The 18,697-nt window shown below is 28.1% G+C and overlaps 1 protein-coding gene across 7 annotated transcripts; it reads right to left on the bottom strand.

Annotated features, from left to right (window-relative positions):
- Positions 1–4,270: 4,270 nt before the first annotated feature.
- LOC123291447 (annexin B9-like) lies at positions 4,271–18,340 on the bottom strand. Of its 7 annotated transcripts, none has more exons than XM_044871739.1 (6): positions 18,202–18,340; positions 9,787–9,836; positions 8,080–8,461; positions 7,679–8,005; positions 7,432–7,613; positions 4,271–4,342 (listed from the first exon to the last, which is right to left on the bottom strand). In XM_044871739.1, exons 2-6 carry the CDS (start codon positions 9,814–9,816, stop codon positions 4,286–4,288), a joined length of 978 nt encoding a protein of 325 aa, XP_044727674.1. In that variant the 5' UTR covers positions 9,817–9,836; positions 18,202–18,340; the 3' UTR covers positions 4,271–4,285. The 7 variants fall into 7 exon arrangements, with proteins under 7 accessions (XP_044727674.1, XP_044727675.1, XP_044727681.1 ...); XM_044871740.1 differs by lacking the exon at positions 18,202–18,340 and adding an exon at positions 11,221–11,344; XM_044871746.1 differs by lacking the exon at positions 4,271–4,342 and adding an exon at positions 4,593–4,713.
- Positions 18,341–18,697: the final 357 nt, after the last annotated feature.

Raw genomic sequence — 18,697 nt, 5'->3', positions numbered from 1 at the left:
AATTACACAGTAAAAAAATTTATCGAATTGAAGAAAACGTGACTGTTGATGTTCCTATAACAAGTAAATAAGTATTTATGGTGTCTACAATCTCAATACTTAATTCAAGAAAATAAGTATTTGAGTGCTTAAAAATTAAAGTAAAGCAAGTAAGCAATTTCTTGAATCAAGAAAGAATTTATTTGCTACCATGTTAAAACTGTTAGGGGAATGTGTCCTAAAATGATCCCCCTAAGAAAAAATGTAATTTGTAGCCAAACTATTCAAGATATGTATTACGTCGAAATATTTTTGGTTTTTCGTTCTGAGCTCTTCTCTTGCATATATTTTCTAAAATCTGCCATTTCTTAAGTGAAGTTCAATGTTTAATGTTTATAATACTTTACCCACTAAGAAAAAAACTTGCCTTGAAACTGTTTTAAATTGGTGAGAAACGAGCCTATAAAAGCTAGTGAAATTAAAAACAATACCTGTCCTTTTACCTGGTTCTCTGCAGTCTACAATAGAAAATTCAAACTCAACAAAATGTTATTATTAAACTAGGTCAAGATAGAGCCGCCGGTTGGAGCCGTCGGAGCCGCCGTGTTGGTTTATTCACAAAACAAACGACGACTTTAGTGCCAAATAAAATTATTCTTTTTGATTAGGGCCAAAGACTATACATTTAATTCAATACCTATCTGAATCTGCCAGATAAACGGACCAAAAAGAATTCAAATAAAATATTTTCAAAATAATAAGTAAGAAGTGGCGTTCGGCGTAACCAAAATTCTGCGGTCTAATAACAGAACTCGTAGCTTCGTCCTATAAAAGAATAAATAATTTTTCGAATCTTATTGGCCAGTTTTCCTCCGAGGTTTTATTACAAGGGTATGTCTCGAAATTGATTAGGCTGAATTATTAATCATAATTTCATACAGTTATGCCCACTAACTTATTTATCCATCTTTTTCTGTTACTAATCGCGAGTTGCTAATCGCCTGTCGCTCTAATAGGAATTCATCAAAACGCTAAATTGTCCTTACCTACCTCATTTCATTCTCAAGGGAATTGAAGATAAAGTAAAATTTAAAAGTTTTTTGAAAAAACTCGGAAAATTTTTTCATCTGGAAAATCCATCCCTTCACTTGTTGAGGGTTGATTAAATAATGGTAATTAAGTCTGCAACAATACATCGGGTATCGCCTTTACTAAGATTTATTAATATATGTTATCTAATTGTTAGGACCCAGCGCACTTGGAAACATGAAAGTATTTTAACTGTGACATAATATAAACAAAACAGCAGATTCGACTTGAATTAGAAAATCATGGTTTATCCCAAATATCAGTTTTATTACTTTCATGTTTCATCGTATGCGAATAGGTTAAACATATTAAATTGGCATGTGCAACTTTATTAAATTTTTAAAAAAAATGCTGCTTGCTTTAATAAAATATATTTTAGATATTTAATATATAAAGAATGACTGTGATCATTTCTATAAAATTTTAAAATAAAAGCTAGCACTTTCACTCAAATTACACAATCTTGTCATCCATAAATTACGTCACACACATTAGCGGAAAGAATATTTTCAGATTTGTGACAATATTAAGTGGCTTTTATATATTGTGACATCATAAAGGCAAATCATTGAAAAATATATTTTTAAATTAATTCAATAAAATTTTGAAACTTTTAAAGTGTGTTTTTGAATACAAGAGGTTGGTTTAGTGTGTTATTAAAACTTGAAAAGTCACAAAGTATCCAAATATCTTAAAAATCGTGTGACGTAATTTATGGATGACCCCTAAATTGGGGTCTATGCAGATTGAAAGGCTTCGTTTATACGCTTAAATTTTTAAAGACCCCTGATGAGAGAAAAATTTTGATTTATCTATTACCAGTAATTTATAATATAAAAATGAATTGCTGAATGTGTTGCTAAACACAAATCTCGAGAGCAGCTGAAGCGATTTCGCTAATTCCTTTTTTATAATATTCCTTGAAGTACGAGGGTGGTTCTCACGGAGAGAAAAATTTAAAAAATTGCCTGAAAAACTCAAGTTATTTTGAACTTTAATACCATACTATAAAGTTTAAGTGTTAGTAGAAGGATTCCGGGAAAGCAAAACAATTGAGTGACATTAGCATCGTATAAAAACAAAAAAGAATCGATTGTTAGGCGATACGAAGTTTGCCGGGTCAGCTAATATATGATAAACAAGTTTATGTTTGTTAGAACACCAGTTTGTCCGAATGGAAAGACTTTTTCACATTAACAAAAAATTAAGAAGTATTTCTTGAAATACGCCACAAAACAAGTAAGGTTCGTAAAAGCGAAACGTCCAAATTTGTGAATAATTACAAATCCCAGAATTTTGCTAAATATTGAATCCAGAGAAGTGAAAATGTGCTACGTGTGAAATCAATAAATAAACTTTATTGCTTAAAAACGATACATTTACGAGAAAAATGAAATATATAAGTTAGCAAATCATCAGTCATTCCCGGTAGCGGAGCTTTAGGCCATTTTCGGTTAAATTAAATGCCTTCGATTAAATTGATGCCTTTTCCGTCTTCTTTAAAATGTGAAAAGCTACTAAAAAAAGTTGTCTTTACATTTTGAGTATAGGCAATTTGAGTATTGGTGCTAACAAGAATAGAAATTAAAATTAATTGTAATCGAAAATAAATATAAAAGTTTTCTAATTAACAAATTCGATGTATGCTCTGTATAATTAATAATTTTTGTACTTTATATGAAATGAAGAGTCATGAAATGATTTTGTAATTAAATCTATAAACAATTAATTATTATTAAACATTCTAAATGATCTCAAAATTTTATCTATCCATACTAAATTATCTTTATATGTAATTTTATAATTGTAAAAAAGAAATTGTTCCAATAAAAGATGTTATTAATTGTAAAATGTATGGAATATTTGATGAGAAAATTAATAAATTTTATTGTTAAATTGTATTACAATTTTAATTAATGAAACCTTTCTTTTCCATCTCATCATAAAATTATTGACAATTTTGGATAATTTTTTCGTCTTAAGAAAAATCGTCGTATCGATTTTAGTTTGTATCTCAAAAACTATTCGACCAGTCATCAAATGCACCCGATTTTTGTACTTTTTGGGTCAAAATTACCTTATATACTGAGTTTTATCGAAATTGGAGGTAAAAAAAATTTTTCGATTTTTTGCAATTTTTTTTAAGGGGTACCCTTTGAAAAAATCGAGAAAATCGGGAAAAAAATTTTTGTTCTGGAATTTGATGAAACTCAGTGGATGGGATTATTTTGATCCAAAAAGTATAAAAATCCGGTTAATTTAATGATTGGATGCAGAGTTTCTGAGATATCGCAATATTTGGATCGATTTTAGTCCGTATCTCAAAAAATATTCGACCAGTCATCAAATGCACCCGATTTTTGTACTTTTTGGGTCAAAATTACCTTATATAATGAGTTTTATCGAAATTGGAGATAGTAAAAATTTCTCGATTTTTTGCAATTTTTTTAAGGGGTACCTCTTTGATAAAATCGAGAAAATCGCAAAAAAAAATTTTGTTTTGTAATTTGATGAAACTCGATGGATAGGGTAATTTTGATCCAAAAAGTATAAAAAAAAGGTTAATTTAATGATTGGATGCTGAGTTTCTGACATATCGCAATATTTGCATCGATTTTAGCCCGTATCAACTATTCGACCAGTCAAATACACCAAATTAAGTCGATCGTAAATTGAGACGCAGCTTGGGAGGAGAAGTTACAAAGTTTTATTTAGTTATATTTGTAGCGGCTAACTCAAATTTACGGTAGTTATTTTAGTTTTCTGCACAATGAAAACATTTTCTCTACCTAGTTTGTATACCGCGAATTGACGTGCAGTCTTAACGTCATCTCATCGGGCTGCGTCTCAATTTGTACTCGACCTAAACGGTAAACTACAAAAATATCTAATTTGTTATCAATAATAAAAAATGTATTGTTTTATTAAAACTTTATTTTTTTAACATAAGAAGAAAAAATTGTATAAATATAATATTCTATAAAAATAAATGTAAATAAATATTTTTTTTCAATTTATAGCAACCAACAATGCTGATACCACAAAAATATAAATATACTTTTTTTAAATTACAAATACCTATAATAAATTTTTGTATAAAGCACTTTTTTCAAATTCTAATTTGCATCAAAGCATATTAATTAATTGATCATTATTTTGAAATCATTGGAATATATTTGTTTTTGGAATAATTTTATTTAATTCTTCGTTAGTTGCATTAGTAAGGTGCAACTAAGGTAACCATAAAATAAGACAAGTCACCTCCATAATCCTCCTGTAATTATAAAATGTAAAAAAAATATTGTCTTTGAATGAAAAATAATTGAATTGAAGCTTCTTTTGAGAATTGCAATGTGTAATTTTCAGTAAAATAGTGTTCTTCTAATAAACCCATAAAACACATAAAGCAAGCTTCATTAACAATCACTACAAGTTTTCTAACTCAATTTTGTGTCTAAATTCTAAATAGCTTAGACACAAACGTCATTAAATTTAACATGCACATATTTTAATCAATACTTATTTATATTTTCATTAAAAATGGTTCAGCAAAGTTTTTAAAAAATTATATATCGTGCAAAGTGCATTTTTTTAATAGTTAACGATAGTTATCAAAAGGTTTCCAAGATCGCTCGAGTAGTCATCCTGAAAAAATGAAAAGACGTTTGTGTTTGTTATTTCCTGAGAAAAATTGTTTAATATATTTTTTTACAGTGAATTTTTAGCACAGAGAAAAAGTACATTAAATGTTTTTTTAGTAGCTGACAAGAGTTAATAGAATTTTCTTGTAATCGCCGGATATATCATCCTGAAAAAGAAATAATTGGTGATAACCAAAGTGTAATAATCAAGCCGCAAACAATAATATACTAGGAGGAAAGCACACATGTTATTACTCGAACTAGAATAAAAAAAAGCCCCAAAATGAAACGGGATTTGACTTCAGAATTTGATCTTTCGCAAGAACGATTATAATTTTTAATAAAAAAACTATTGTAGTTTTACTAAAACTTTATTTTTTAACATAGAAGAAAAGACTGTATAAATATATATTTTATAAAAATAAATGTAAATAAATAATATTTTTCGTAAATAGCAACTATGCTGAAACCTCTAAACTAATTTAAAAATATTACACAACTTTATATTTTAACAATATTCTTTTTTTAAAGCACTTTTCTTATTCATTGAAAAAATTTAAAACTCTAACATCTTTCTTAAAATTCTAAAAAACATTTAGCATATAATTTTCATCAAAGCGTATTCATCAATCGTCATTTCGAAGTATTTGGAATATATTTTATTTTTGGAATTTTATTAAGTTCTTCGTAGCTGCATTAATAGGCAACTAATGTAACCATAAGATAGGATAAGTCACCTCCATAATCCTCCTGTAATTATAAAACGTAAAAAAATATTTTCTTTGAATTAAGCTTTTAAGTTTTAAAATGTGCAATAAATTCGGTGTATATTTTTTTAGAAAAATAAGTGATTTTTCTAATAAGACACATAAAGCAAGCTTCCACTTTAACTATCAAACACTAAATGGATCTAATCCAAATTTTGTATCGCTTAGACATAAAATATTAAATATGATTAAATTCATGCAAAATATTTTTTAGTGACCTGAACTTTTTTTTTCGTATACAATAATTGACATTTAAGAAAACTAGAAATGGTTCAGCAAAGTTGCTTTGAAAAATATATTATGCTTTATTTTGTCTTAAAAGCTAACAATAGTTATTAAAAGATTGCGTAGATCACCCGAGTAGTCATCCTGAAAAAAATTAAAAGATGTTTGTGTGTTATTTCCTGAGAATATAATAAATTTTAGAATATCGAAATTTATGAACAACGGATTTTTAGTACAATAATAAAAAAAGAGGATGAGAAGTGAGGAAAAAAAAGTGCATTTAGTGCTTTTTATTAATAGCTGGCAATAGTCAATAAAATTTTCTTGTAATCGCCAGATGTATCGCCCTGGAAAAAAAATAATTGGTGATAACCACAGCATACAATGATTAAGCCGCAAACAATAAATTAATCTTTCAAATATTAATTAATTCAAGCTTGCTTAAAATACTTAGAATTTCGACGTGCATGTCCTTTGCCTAAGTTATTTTTGCCAAAGAGTTGATAATAATAATGGCATTAGCAAGAAATTTAAAAAAAACCAAATAAATTAGGCGCCTTTCCTAATGACACTACAGAAGTATCGCCCTGGACTCAGCGGCTTAAGATATTTACACGGGATTTGTAACTTTATTGGTAATATTAATGGCCGATATATTGATTAATATTTGTAAACAAAACCGAATTTTAAGATGGTCTTGCGACTCTAGATCCCAATTAATTTTAATTTTAGCCGGATAAAAATGCTTTAGATGACAATTTTAGCAAACGCAACATTTATCCAGAAAATTTGGAATCCATTCTTGGAAAAGAATTGCAACAACTTGCTACTTAAAACAACTATTTAAAATGACAATGACAGCACAAATGCATGCAAAAAATTAATATATAGAATAATCCAGGACAATGATTTTCAACCAATTCAGAAGTTTTCGAAACTGGAACTAGCAGAAAAAATAATATTGCGTACGAATAGGGAATAAAAACGCAATTTTCTCCGCGAATGATCTTTCTTCGATGATATTATTGATATATGTGTTTACTTCGAACATACCATCATATGTTATTTTATTTAACGAAAAAAGAAAATATTGCGGGGCAGAAAGGGTGCTTTGTCCGACAAATTCCATGCCGCGTTTTTTCAGACCGATAGCTTACATACGTCGTTATCATGCTCAAAACACAGCACTAGAGAAAAAATATGGTAGGGTCGCCAAAAAAAGCCATTCACGAAGTTTTTCAGTATGTATTTTTATAAATTCGTCTCTAGTTGTAGAAATATTAACGTTTATATTCATAACGATTGTATAAAAAACATAAATTATTATAGAAAGGCCAAATAATACACCTTTTGTTATTTTATAATTTCGGAAATATATTTAGGCCGCCAAGTATCTGGGTCTTTAATACTAAGAGCGAAATGATTACTTTTAAAAAATACAAAGAATGTTAATGGACTTCTTTGAAAAATTAAATTATGTACAAAATTATATTTCATAGAAATATTTGATCCATGCAAAATTGTTAATAAGTCATGCAATTAATCATTTATTTACAAAAAGAACATTAGCCTAGATTTTTAAATTTATTACGTCAATCTAATCTTTTATTATTAAAACTACTGCAATACTTCCTAAGCAGCAACACTCGAGATTAAAATAATTTAATGGTCTACACTCTACTCACTACTGTTTCTAAATAAAACAAATCAATTAAAATTATATTACTTACTTTAATCCAACTTTCAAGAGTTTTGCCGTATTTTTCTTGGAAAGCTTGTTTAATATCTCCCAAATCAATTTCAGATCGTGTGACAATAATACGAATTAAAGTTTTGTCGTTTGTTCCCATACCAGCCATGGCATCGTGTAATCGTTCAGCGAAATAAGTAACTTTGCTCTTTACGCATTTAACTATAAAGGACAATATGTAAATTAGTAACTAAGAACAACATCTTTAAGATGTTTAATTAACTAACCAATTGAAAGTAAGCCATCTTCAACAGAACCAGAAAATTCTCGTTTAATTGCATCTTCAATATCAGTACCACTAAGTTTTTCATATTCAGCAAAGGTTTGTCGCAATTGTGGGTAGCTTCGTGTAATGAGAACTTGATTGAACACAGATTCATCTGTACCCCATTGTCCTTCACCAGCAGCAATAAGTGCTTCGGCATCAGCAATAGCACGTTCTGGGTCTACATCTGGGCTTTCGTCACGGTTTGCACAGCATAATGAAACACATAAACGTTTGAAATGGCCAGATGTGTCGCCTTTAAGGTCATCTTCTAATGAATTGCCATATTCTATAACGAAAAATTAATTGTAAGTAAATTTCTTTTTAATCATTTAAGCTAAAAATTTATTGAAGTTTACTCACTTTCTTCATAACAGGCAGCAATTGTACGAATTCCAAAATTTGATAAAGTACATAATACTTCAACAATTGCTTCTTCATCAGTACCAATGCCAGAGATAGCATCGTGTAATTCAATGGCATACAATTCTGGTAGTGGTGTCATTAATGCAATAATAACATCTTCAAATTTTCCACCCAATTCACTTTTCAAATCACTGATCAAATTCTTTCCATAGGCAGTTTTGAATGTCTCGGCAATTTCTAAACGTTGAACAATACCACGACGTCCTAAGACATCAATAATAGATTGTTCATCAGTACCAAAGCCTTTCATAGCAGCACGTAAAGTGGCTGCGTCAGCTTCAGGGTCGAAGGGATCAGCTGGGTAGACAGTTGGAGTACACTATAAAAAAAAATAACACTTAAAATATAGAAAACCACTTTTTTGTTCTTGGAATGACATTACTTTGAAATATATTGGACTGTCTAACGATTTAAAGCAAAAACCTTAGAAAAAACTTTTTTGTCGGATCGCTAAGCATGGTAATTTTAATAAAATTTCTCTCTACAAGAGAAAAAACTAAGGAGCAATCAATTTTGCCGCTCTGGGCATTAACACAGATGGCCTATTCTTCCTGGTCTAGATCGGATCCTGGAGCAGCGTTCTGCTTTAAGTACAGAATAATTTTTTCCTAAATAATTAACTTTTACCAAGGTTTTGATATTACATTGCAAGTTATAACTAACATAAATAAATATACCCATGTAACAAACGAAGACCCTGACTAATTCCCAATGAATTAATAAATAATTTAACACAATAGAAACATAATTCAAAATAGACTCAAAACAAAACTCCTTCAAAATAATACTTTTTTAATTCCTTCCATGTTTGAAACATAGGAACAATAGACAATAATTATTTATATTTTTTCATCTGATAATAATTAAAACAAGTGAAAACAAACAATTGACTGAGTAAATTGTAGAAATACCCTGTATAGAAAGTGTTGAATGTCAGTGCTGGCATTATTTTTAATAAATTAAAAATTTTTTAAAATCAACACAATTATGCCAGTCTTTTGGCCGCAAATTTTGTATTCGAAGTTTTTCGGAATAATTTATTAGAATTTTTTTCTTTTTCGAGAATATTTCACAAGATTACTAGAGACCGAATCTTTTATAATTTTGGAGAAAATGGACACCAAAGTTTTGTCCTAACTTGTGCCTTCGCGGGTAAACCATGATATTTACGAAAAATGTTTCAAACAAAAGTTGTTTATCTGTTAAAAGAAAAACTTTTTACATTTAAACTTTTGTTCTATTTCTTACGGTTTACAAGATGGGTTTTACGGATCAAAGACCCAATTGACTTATGTTACTCATTTACGAACTCAAACTTACTTTTTACATGCTGAGCACGCTATAAAAATTTAAGTCTGATATCTTTTTTCGTTTTTGAGTTATCGTGCTAACAGACAGACGGACAGACAGACAACCAGAAACGGATTAATTAGGTGACTTTATGAACATCTATACCAAAATTTTGATAAATACATCATTGATATTTTTCAGCGTTAAAACTTGGGACCAAAATTAGTATACCGTGATACATATTTCATACACACAGGGTATAAAAAATAAAATAAACAAACAAAAATTAATATTCTCATCACATTTGAGAGGCAGAAATATTTAATTTTTAATTATTAAAAAAAAAATACTTACTTGTATTGGATAGTATTGTGAAGAACTCATTTTGTATTGTTGATATTAATCTGGAACAAAAAAATTAAATTGTTAGAAATTAAAAACATCGTCATTGAAATATTTTCTGTTTAAATAAATTATTTTTTATAATTTATAATAATGATTATCGTGAAAAAAAATTCTTCGCATTATTACATCAATAGTAAAGAATTGAAGGTCATGTTTGTATGTGATTCGTATAAATCCATTATTTATTTTAGAGGCGTTTTTATGAATCATATTTTTACAAAATGTATGTACATGTAGGTTTAAGAGTCAAACGATTTGGAAAAGGGTATCTTTTAGTTTCCACAAATTTAAAATTAATCTTTTATATAGAAAATATCAAATATAATTAAATCAAGGCCCAAGGCGTGTAGGTACCCTTGACCTATCTTGTTGTAAAGGATCAAATTCGTCTCGTAATGATCGAAGTATTGATTTTACAAGCGCATTTATATATGTCAGGTCATAGCTACATGGGATAGATGATTTTTTGATATAATTTGATTTCGAACTACTCAATTTACAAAAATAGCATTCTAACAAATACAGTACCACTTTTTCTTTTGCTTTAATCATCGTAAATCTATTTGAGGCCTAACTAAGACTGTCTAAATGGAAATTGCGGTATTGGAAATAACTAAAAAATGTGTATTTTTCATTAATCAAATATATCTGATATATTATATAATGTTGCATTTTTATTGACTACAAGACTACATCTACTTTAAAGGTCAAGCTATGGTAATTGCCAGGTTGGCCAGTTGCGCCAATTTGTTAAATATTTAAATATCCGAGAATAGACGAATTATAGATAATCTCATCGCAATAAAGTAGTTATGCGGCAATGAATATCTCAAACAAGCAATTTATTAGGATGTATCCTATGCGTATTTATTGCATGTATTACGGTTAATTGATTAATCACTTCTAAATTGACCTCAATTTATTCCTTTGTCCTGGAATTAGCCACCAAAATTGGTGCAGAATAGTTCCGAATTTAGGTTCAGGCAAGTTATGCAACTGCTTATAGTGTCATAATTTGAGAAGCGGTAAATTTTGGTAGCCAACAAAAATTCCAAAAAAGTGCGGTATTCTAAGGCAGGCGGCTTTCACAAATCAGAGCTTGCCTAGAGCAGCAGTACTAAATCCGTTACTAATTGTCTATACTGAACCACTTGACACTACATTGTTGAAATATACGTATTTGATTTATAGAAATTCGCATTCTTGATGGAAACTGAATTTGCAATATTTCGATAAAATTCAAGAAATTTCCACTAGCAAATAATAAACGTGAATTTAATGAAAAAAATAACACTATGGAAACTATTAAAATCACATACAAACTTTAATTAAATCACAAAAATTAATTTTTAAAAATTATAAATTCAAGCGTTAATCACTAACCGATTTGTACTTCTTGATATGTATAAATAATTATTTTTGATTAAAATTCAACTTGTTTTGTCGTTGGTGTTTTGACTAGAAATGATTCAATGATTTTGTAATCATAAACATTTATATATTAAATTTTATTTTTCAAGTTTGTTTCGTGGATATGCTGTAATAACCATGTAATAAACACAATGACTGACTGGTTATGACTCATACTCATTATTTTTTATTCTCAATTCTACAAATTAATTACGTATAGAGGAATTCTCTATACATAATATGATTAATACAAATGAAAAGGTTTTCAACCTAAATTCATAGTATATGATGTACTAAAAGTTATTTGCATTTATTCGTAGTTTAATGGCGTCATCGGATCATCGGATGTTCCGATTACACCTTACGCATAGAGTTTTTGTACACACGCATTTTATATGATGATAAATGTACTTATTTAGCAAGTTTTGCATATTTAACCCGTTTTCGATTTGAATAATTTAATCTTAAAAATATAGATTTCCAAAACGGAACAAGTCTTGGAATCCAAAGAGTTATTTCGTTCATTCGTCAAAGGCATAAAGCTCTCAAGAATTGGATGGTTTTTGAAGCGAAAACTTCTATAGCTAGTTGAGCACTTTTTGGGTGAACAAACCACATTGAAAACAACGGTTTTAACCCTCATTACAAGCCATATATCTATAATTATGTATTGTTATTGATATGAATAATAGATTTTATAATAGTTAAAAACAAATGGTTTTTAACCCGGTCACTTAAATTAAGCAACATTGAGCAAATTTAGTTCTAGGATGGGTGTCCGCAAGAAAACACTGTGTGTTGTTGTAAATATTTTGCATTCATTAAGTGTACACAAAATAAAATTAACAAGTTTTTTGAATGTGTGAATTGTTTTTTAAATCAAAACAAAAAAAGGAAGTGTTATCGGCGCCATATTTGTTTTGGTCATGTACATAACTGTTAACCACAGTCACATATTGTTAGCATACGTACCGAATCAAAAATCATACCTAAATAAACATAACTTCCGAATTCCATATAAAGTATGGGGGAACCACTTAGAATAATTTATAATGAATAACTTTGTTTATAATCACAAATATTTACTTTTGAAACGACTTGCTTTTTTTGCAACTCCATTTTACAACCTAATGTGTCTGTCACTATTGACACTCCTCAAACTTTCAAAAACATTGACACCAATAACAAGCGCTTTTTCGCTATAATCAAGCTTCGCAATTTTTCGATTTGTAATCCAAAGAATACTTTATGATCATAAAAAAATTTTTAATTCAGCTTAATATTTTTGGGGCCTCTCATTGAGTCTTTGCTGTTGTTTACATCTCATCATAAAGTATTATCTGTAAATACCTATACGATCATCTCAGTTGCCAAATTCGTATCTCGTAACGGCAAAATGATCTAATAAATCTATAATTCTTTGACAATCGTTTAGGAGTTAAGTATCTTTCAATTGAATAAGGGAGCGCTTACAACTAAGCAGAATATGAATAAAAAATAATAACATATGTACACTCATGACTCCTACTCAAAATTTCAATTGATAAAAAATGTTAAAACTTTACCCGGAAGTGGTGAGATATGCAATTCTGCCACATTTGCTTTCTTATCTAAAAGAGGTAAATTATGTTGTTTAATTAAGCCTCAATTAACTTTTTTAACGCATAGCACAAAATTAAAAAAGTAAAGGTAAATTTTTTGTTTTATTTTCCTCCAAAAGCAATCAAATATAGGATCATTAAAATGAGATAATGAAATACTTACAAAAATTTAAATCATTTTTTCCTTAATTAACAAAATTATTAATAATTTATAGTTGTAATCAATAATTTTTAATTATTACGGAATATTTATAATACTGAAGGTGATTGAACTTATCAATAATCCTGCCTATATTTTTTTTTTTGTAGGTTTTCTGGCGTCAAAACACTACTTGAAATCCCTATTGTTTAACAATTTCAAAAAAATTTTCTCGTTTGTATATTAACAAATTTATAGCAGCTAGCAAAGACGGTAAATGCTTCCACAATTTTTCTTTTTTTTACCACTTTATTTCTTTGAAAACTAATTCTGAAATATTTCGTGCATAACTTCTTTTTGTCTCATATCGTTAGAAATACCTATTTAAAGAAGTTTACGTAGGATTATTAATAGTATTATTTTTACAAGTCAGATATCTGGAAAAAGTCCTCTATATGCTTAAAAATTGCATAATGTTGCATTATGAAAGCCGAGATTAGTTTGTATATTTTCTTAAAAACAAGATAAAATTGTTTTATAAATTCACTAATAAAAACTATTTTTGTTTTAATTTTAGAGGCCACAGTTAATTTTTAATAATTTATTTTTTTATGGAAACAACTATGAGTCATCGTCAAAATATGAATTACATACCATTACACTAAATAGATAGTTGGGTACATATTTAATAATCTTTATGAAGTCATTAGTAAACGTATGAAGAACCGTAGCAAATGATATCATCTTTTCATACGGGAAAAAAATTTCCGAATTATAATTGAAAATTAGAAATCCGAATTGAAGAAAAATTCATGAATGAATACTTGTTGAGTCACTTCATTTGACCTTCAAAAAAGCTATACTATAATAGTGAAAAATAGAAATAACATAATAGATAAAATGATTTTTCACATCTAAATTAAAATCAGATCGATGTCAGCTTTTCCAGTGGATAATTTTGGCGATAAACTTGTTGCATTAAAAATAGTGACGATAAGAGACGGAAGTGTATAAGTAATATTTTGTACATGTAAATTTTTCAATATAAGCCATATATACAATCCATAGACTTATACGTCCACCCATACAATTATATTAATAAAATAGTGAATCGTTACCATGGAAACGCCTGAAATAAAACTCATGCACGATACAAATATGCAAGACTGCCTTTTGCCAAGGTAGAGGCCATTTCAAAAATTGCAATGTCCAATTACATTTTATCAATTGAATTATTCAATAAAAAGTATGTTTTCCAATGGACTTTTGACCATTATAAAAAATATGTTTACAGACATCTTTGTATGTGTATATTACTTTCTATAAATAGAACTGATATAATAATTATTTGCATACAAACATTTTAATACTAAGAAATGTAAATATGAGTCTTGTAATTAAAAACATAAATAAATGACAATATTTGTCTTGGGTTTTTAGAAAATTAAACTGTATATTTCAAAATTCGTGTGATATGGTGTATTTATAATTGATAACATGATTCGTCGAAGCACCTCTTACAGAAGATCATTACAGGAGAATTTAATTCAGCCCCTGTTACTTGAACGGCTTATTAATCTAGTTGACTGCGACATACACCTACATGTCGAAATAAATTTTTCAAAGTTCAAAGCTTTCTTATTTAAGATTATGACTTTTGTTAATTTTCTATTCAAATACGTAACAAATACCCGCTTTCATATTCAATGAAACAGCAAAATATTGTCAACATTAAAAATTTAATAGTGCAGAACTATTCTAGACCGTTACAAATGCAACAAAATGAATCTTTCATTGTTTGTAATATTTATGAAGCAATAAAAACTTTTCAAAGATTATTCAGAGTCATAATCAAAATATAATATTATCTATACCGGATGAATCAGGATAAATAGTCAATAATCTAGCAGTGACAACGTTCAGCAAAAAATTATTTTGGTATGAGGAACAATTTTGCGTGTCGCATAGAATTTTTGTGTATATGGGATCTGTAAATTGGTGACAGTTCAATGTACTGTTTACAACAGGTGTAATACCCACGCAAGTAGTTTTTATAGTATATATTCATGGTAATACCAAATATAAGTAAATAAATCTGACAAGGCACATAATAAATCTGACAAGTCTCACTAAATTTATACTTTTATTAATTAATTTTAAGAAATAAAAAAGATATTAATTACTAAAATAATGGTTTAGTTCAAATGCCTAGCCAATAAAAATATTTGTACCAAATTTAAATTTCATAAATATTTCCTATTATCAAATAATAATCGTATTTGCTTGATTTTTGAATGCTTTTATACGATATACAGGTACCGTGGCACCCTTTTTCATATAATAATAATCTATTCATGTATAGTCACCTGTCAAGGTTATTTATTTTAATAAATATCACCATAATAACCTAGTTCAATTTACTCTAGGTGTTAAACTATACAAATAGGTCATGACATTAAACATATAGTATTATATATAAAATGATAGTATTTAACAGAAAAGACAAAATGGGAGAGTAAAGACAAAATGGGTGAGAGTAGCCATAATCGTGTCATTTTACCTTAAAGAGTCTGTATATTTAATTGATAAACTTTTTAAAATTCAAATGATCGAGTATCAAATAAAAATTTTGATTTCTCTGTACGTTTCCGAGCAAAACAAGGAACTTATTACTCTCCTAAATGATACCTAAACCAAGTATGTAATCCTATTATTTTTGACTGTATTATCAAAAAAATCGAAAATGACGTCATCAGAATCCAAAAAAATATAATTTTGCTCTATCATATCCAAATTGTATCCAATTTTGATAAACCAAGTATGTAATCCTACTAAATTTGGGTCATACTTTCCAAATTTGTCATAAAAATTAACCTAGCTCTAATAGGTTTCAAGAATGTGGAATCCTGGTACCGGAATCAAATATATAAGTGATAGCTAGCGCAAAATTGACATCACAGCTGAAAAGAATGGCCCAAAATTAGTGGGTTTCAAAAAAAATTCCAAAAAGATCGGATCAAATTTGCCTGTGTTATCAAAAAAATCAAATTTTTGAACTTTATGACGTCATCAAAATCCAAAAAATTTAATTTTGCTCTATCACATTTAAATTTTATCCAATTTTGATAAACCAAGTATGTAATCCTACTAAATTTGGGTCATACTTTTCAAATTTGTCATCAAAATTAACCTAGCTCTAATAGCTTCAAGAATGTGGAAGCCTGGTCCCGGAATCAAGTATATAAGTGATAGCTAGTCCAAAATTGACATCACAGCTGAAAAGAATGGCCCAAAATTAGTGGGTTTCAAAAAAATTTCCAAAAAGATCGGATCAAATTTGCCTGTGTTATCAGAAAAATCAAATTTTTGAACTTTATGACGTCATCAAAATCCAAAAAATTTAATTTTGCTCTATCACATTTAAATTTTATCCAATTTTGATAAACCAAGCATGTAATCCTACTAAATTTTGGTCATACTTTTCAAATTTGTCATCAAAATTAACCTAGCTCTGATAGGTTTCAATAATGTGGAGTACTGGTTCCGGAATTGAGCACATAAGTAGTATTGAACCAGCTAAAAACCATAAAATTAACTATTCGGAAGTAGAATGTGGTCTTTTAATAGCATATCAGTTGAACTCACTGAAATATTACAAAATTATTAATAATAGCAGGAAATTTGAAAAGTATTGGAGTATAAAATTCTACGAATATGTGTGTGTAGGTACACATAGTTTTTTTGGAATAATATAAATTTGATACGATTTAATTATTCAACACAATGACATAATTAGGTCACATGATGTGTGGAAGGAAGGTTTATTATACTCAAGAATATCGAAAAAATATACGCACTAAACCATTTTAATAGGGAGAAAATTTGTGTTAAACAGAGATCGGATTTTAAATATTATCATTCCAAAAGCTTAGGACAATAAAATATACAATTCCGGACACACTCAGTAAATGTTAGTATTTTTATATATTTACCATTTTTTTAACGAAGTTCCTTAACGCGGTTAATGCCATGGTTAAGTAAGTCGTAGAAATCGTCACGTAACAGTGTGAGATATGGTGTGTGTGAGCAAACAAAAACATATTATATGTATAATACAGATTTAAAAAAGTAAGTTAGTAAAATTGTATATAAAGTATTTATGTAACGTTTAAATTTGTTTGATGAATTTTTTTCATACAAAAAATTTATATTGCAAAATTGGGCGGCTTTTAGCTTATATAAAACAAAATATTCAATATTCATCTAAGAAAAGATTTATTGGATATTCTATTTTTAAAAACCTGTCCAAGAATGCCCTCAAAAATAGTTTGAAGAAAAGTCACTGCAAGACATTCATTAAATTTTTAATGACCTATCCAACAAGATAATTTCTCCTCAAACAAACAATAAAGAAAAAGATTTCTAAAATTTCTCCGCACACCTCGATCTATATATTCAAATACCTAAAACTCTCGAAGAAAATTTTATTTTTGTGGATTTTAATACATAGAATATTAAAACAATGAATTATGTTAACAATTAACCACTTCTTTTATTGGTTGTTATTAATCTCTTATCATAAAACATATAATCCAATCTTTAGTTATGAAAAATATTATGTTGTTTATCCAACATAAATCAATAATAAGGAAAAGTTTTTGGCAACACGCCAAGTAATTTCCATTAAACATTCTAACGAAAATAGGGTCAAATTTTTTTTGAAAATAATGTTAACAAAATGTTTATTAAAATAATAAAAAAAATTGCAATCTATAACACTTATTAAATTCCATGCATTACATCTATAACGGAATTACATTGTAGGATGACCAACAATGGTAACTAATATAGAGAACCAACGCCTTAGCAACACTTTTAAATATTAAGGTGCGTCTCAATAAAAAATTGAATATTGGCTCTCGTTTTAAAAAGAATCAATTTATATAAATAAATTAAATCAAAAAGAATCCAAAAATTTCTCTGAAATATCAAAAAAATCCCTCAACAATAAAATTTCTCAAAATCTAATAAAAATTTTGTAAAATTTGTACAATCAAATGCTTTTTTGATGTAATAACATTAGTTATGCATATCAAATATTAATAAAAAAACAAGTTCAAGGCCTTTTGAATTTTTGGATTGATCAATATGTAAAAATAGATATTTTATTTGTGAATAATATTAATAAAAATGATATTATATTTTAATACTTACTTTTAGATTAAAAAAAATTATTTATTAAACTTTTTAACAAATGCACACGAATTAAACAAGCGAACTTTGCTTAGTGGCAACTTAAAACTTGTAAGGAGATTCTTCTTGAAGACGTAGAATGTTGATTTGGTTCACGTTACTAACCGGCAGAGTTGTATGTATTTAGTACCATGCCGGTAGTTTAGCGCAACGATAAATCGATTTGTTTTAGATATTTCTTTATTGTTTTAATATATCTGTTGTCATAAATTCGGATGTGTTAATAAAGACTTTTTAAAGTAATGCCAGAAAGTCTAAAAACTAGCAGACTTTGGATGTGAAGACTTAAAATCAGAGTAATAAATAGAAAATAAGTAAAAATTATCTTTGAACTATTAAAAATTACATAGGAGTTGGCGCAGATTCGTTCCAACTATAATGAAATATTAAAGAGAATTGAGTCCTGGTTCGAGTGTATTTTTTTCAATTCTCTTTAATTAAGATTACTAGACAAGAT

The sequence above is a fragment of the Chrysoperla carnea genome, chromosome 2 (genome assembly GCF_905475395.1).
Source record: "Chrysoperla carnea chromosome 2, inChrCarn1.1, whole genome shotgun sequence".
Lineage (NCBI taxonomy): Eukaryota > Metazoa > Arthropoda > Insecta > Neuroptera > Chrysopidae > Chrysoperla > Chrysoperla carnea.
The sequence above is the reverse complement of the archived record's forward strand: the minus strand, read 5'-3'. Positions and strand labels throughout refer to the sequence as shown.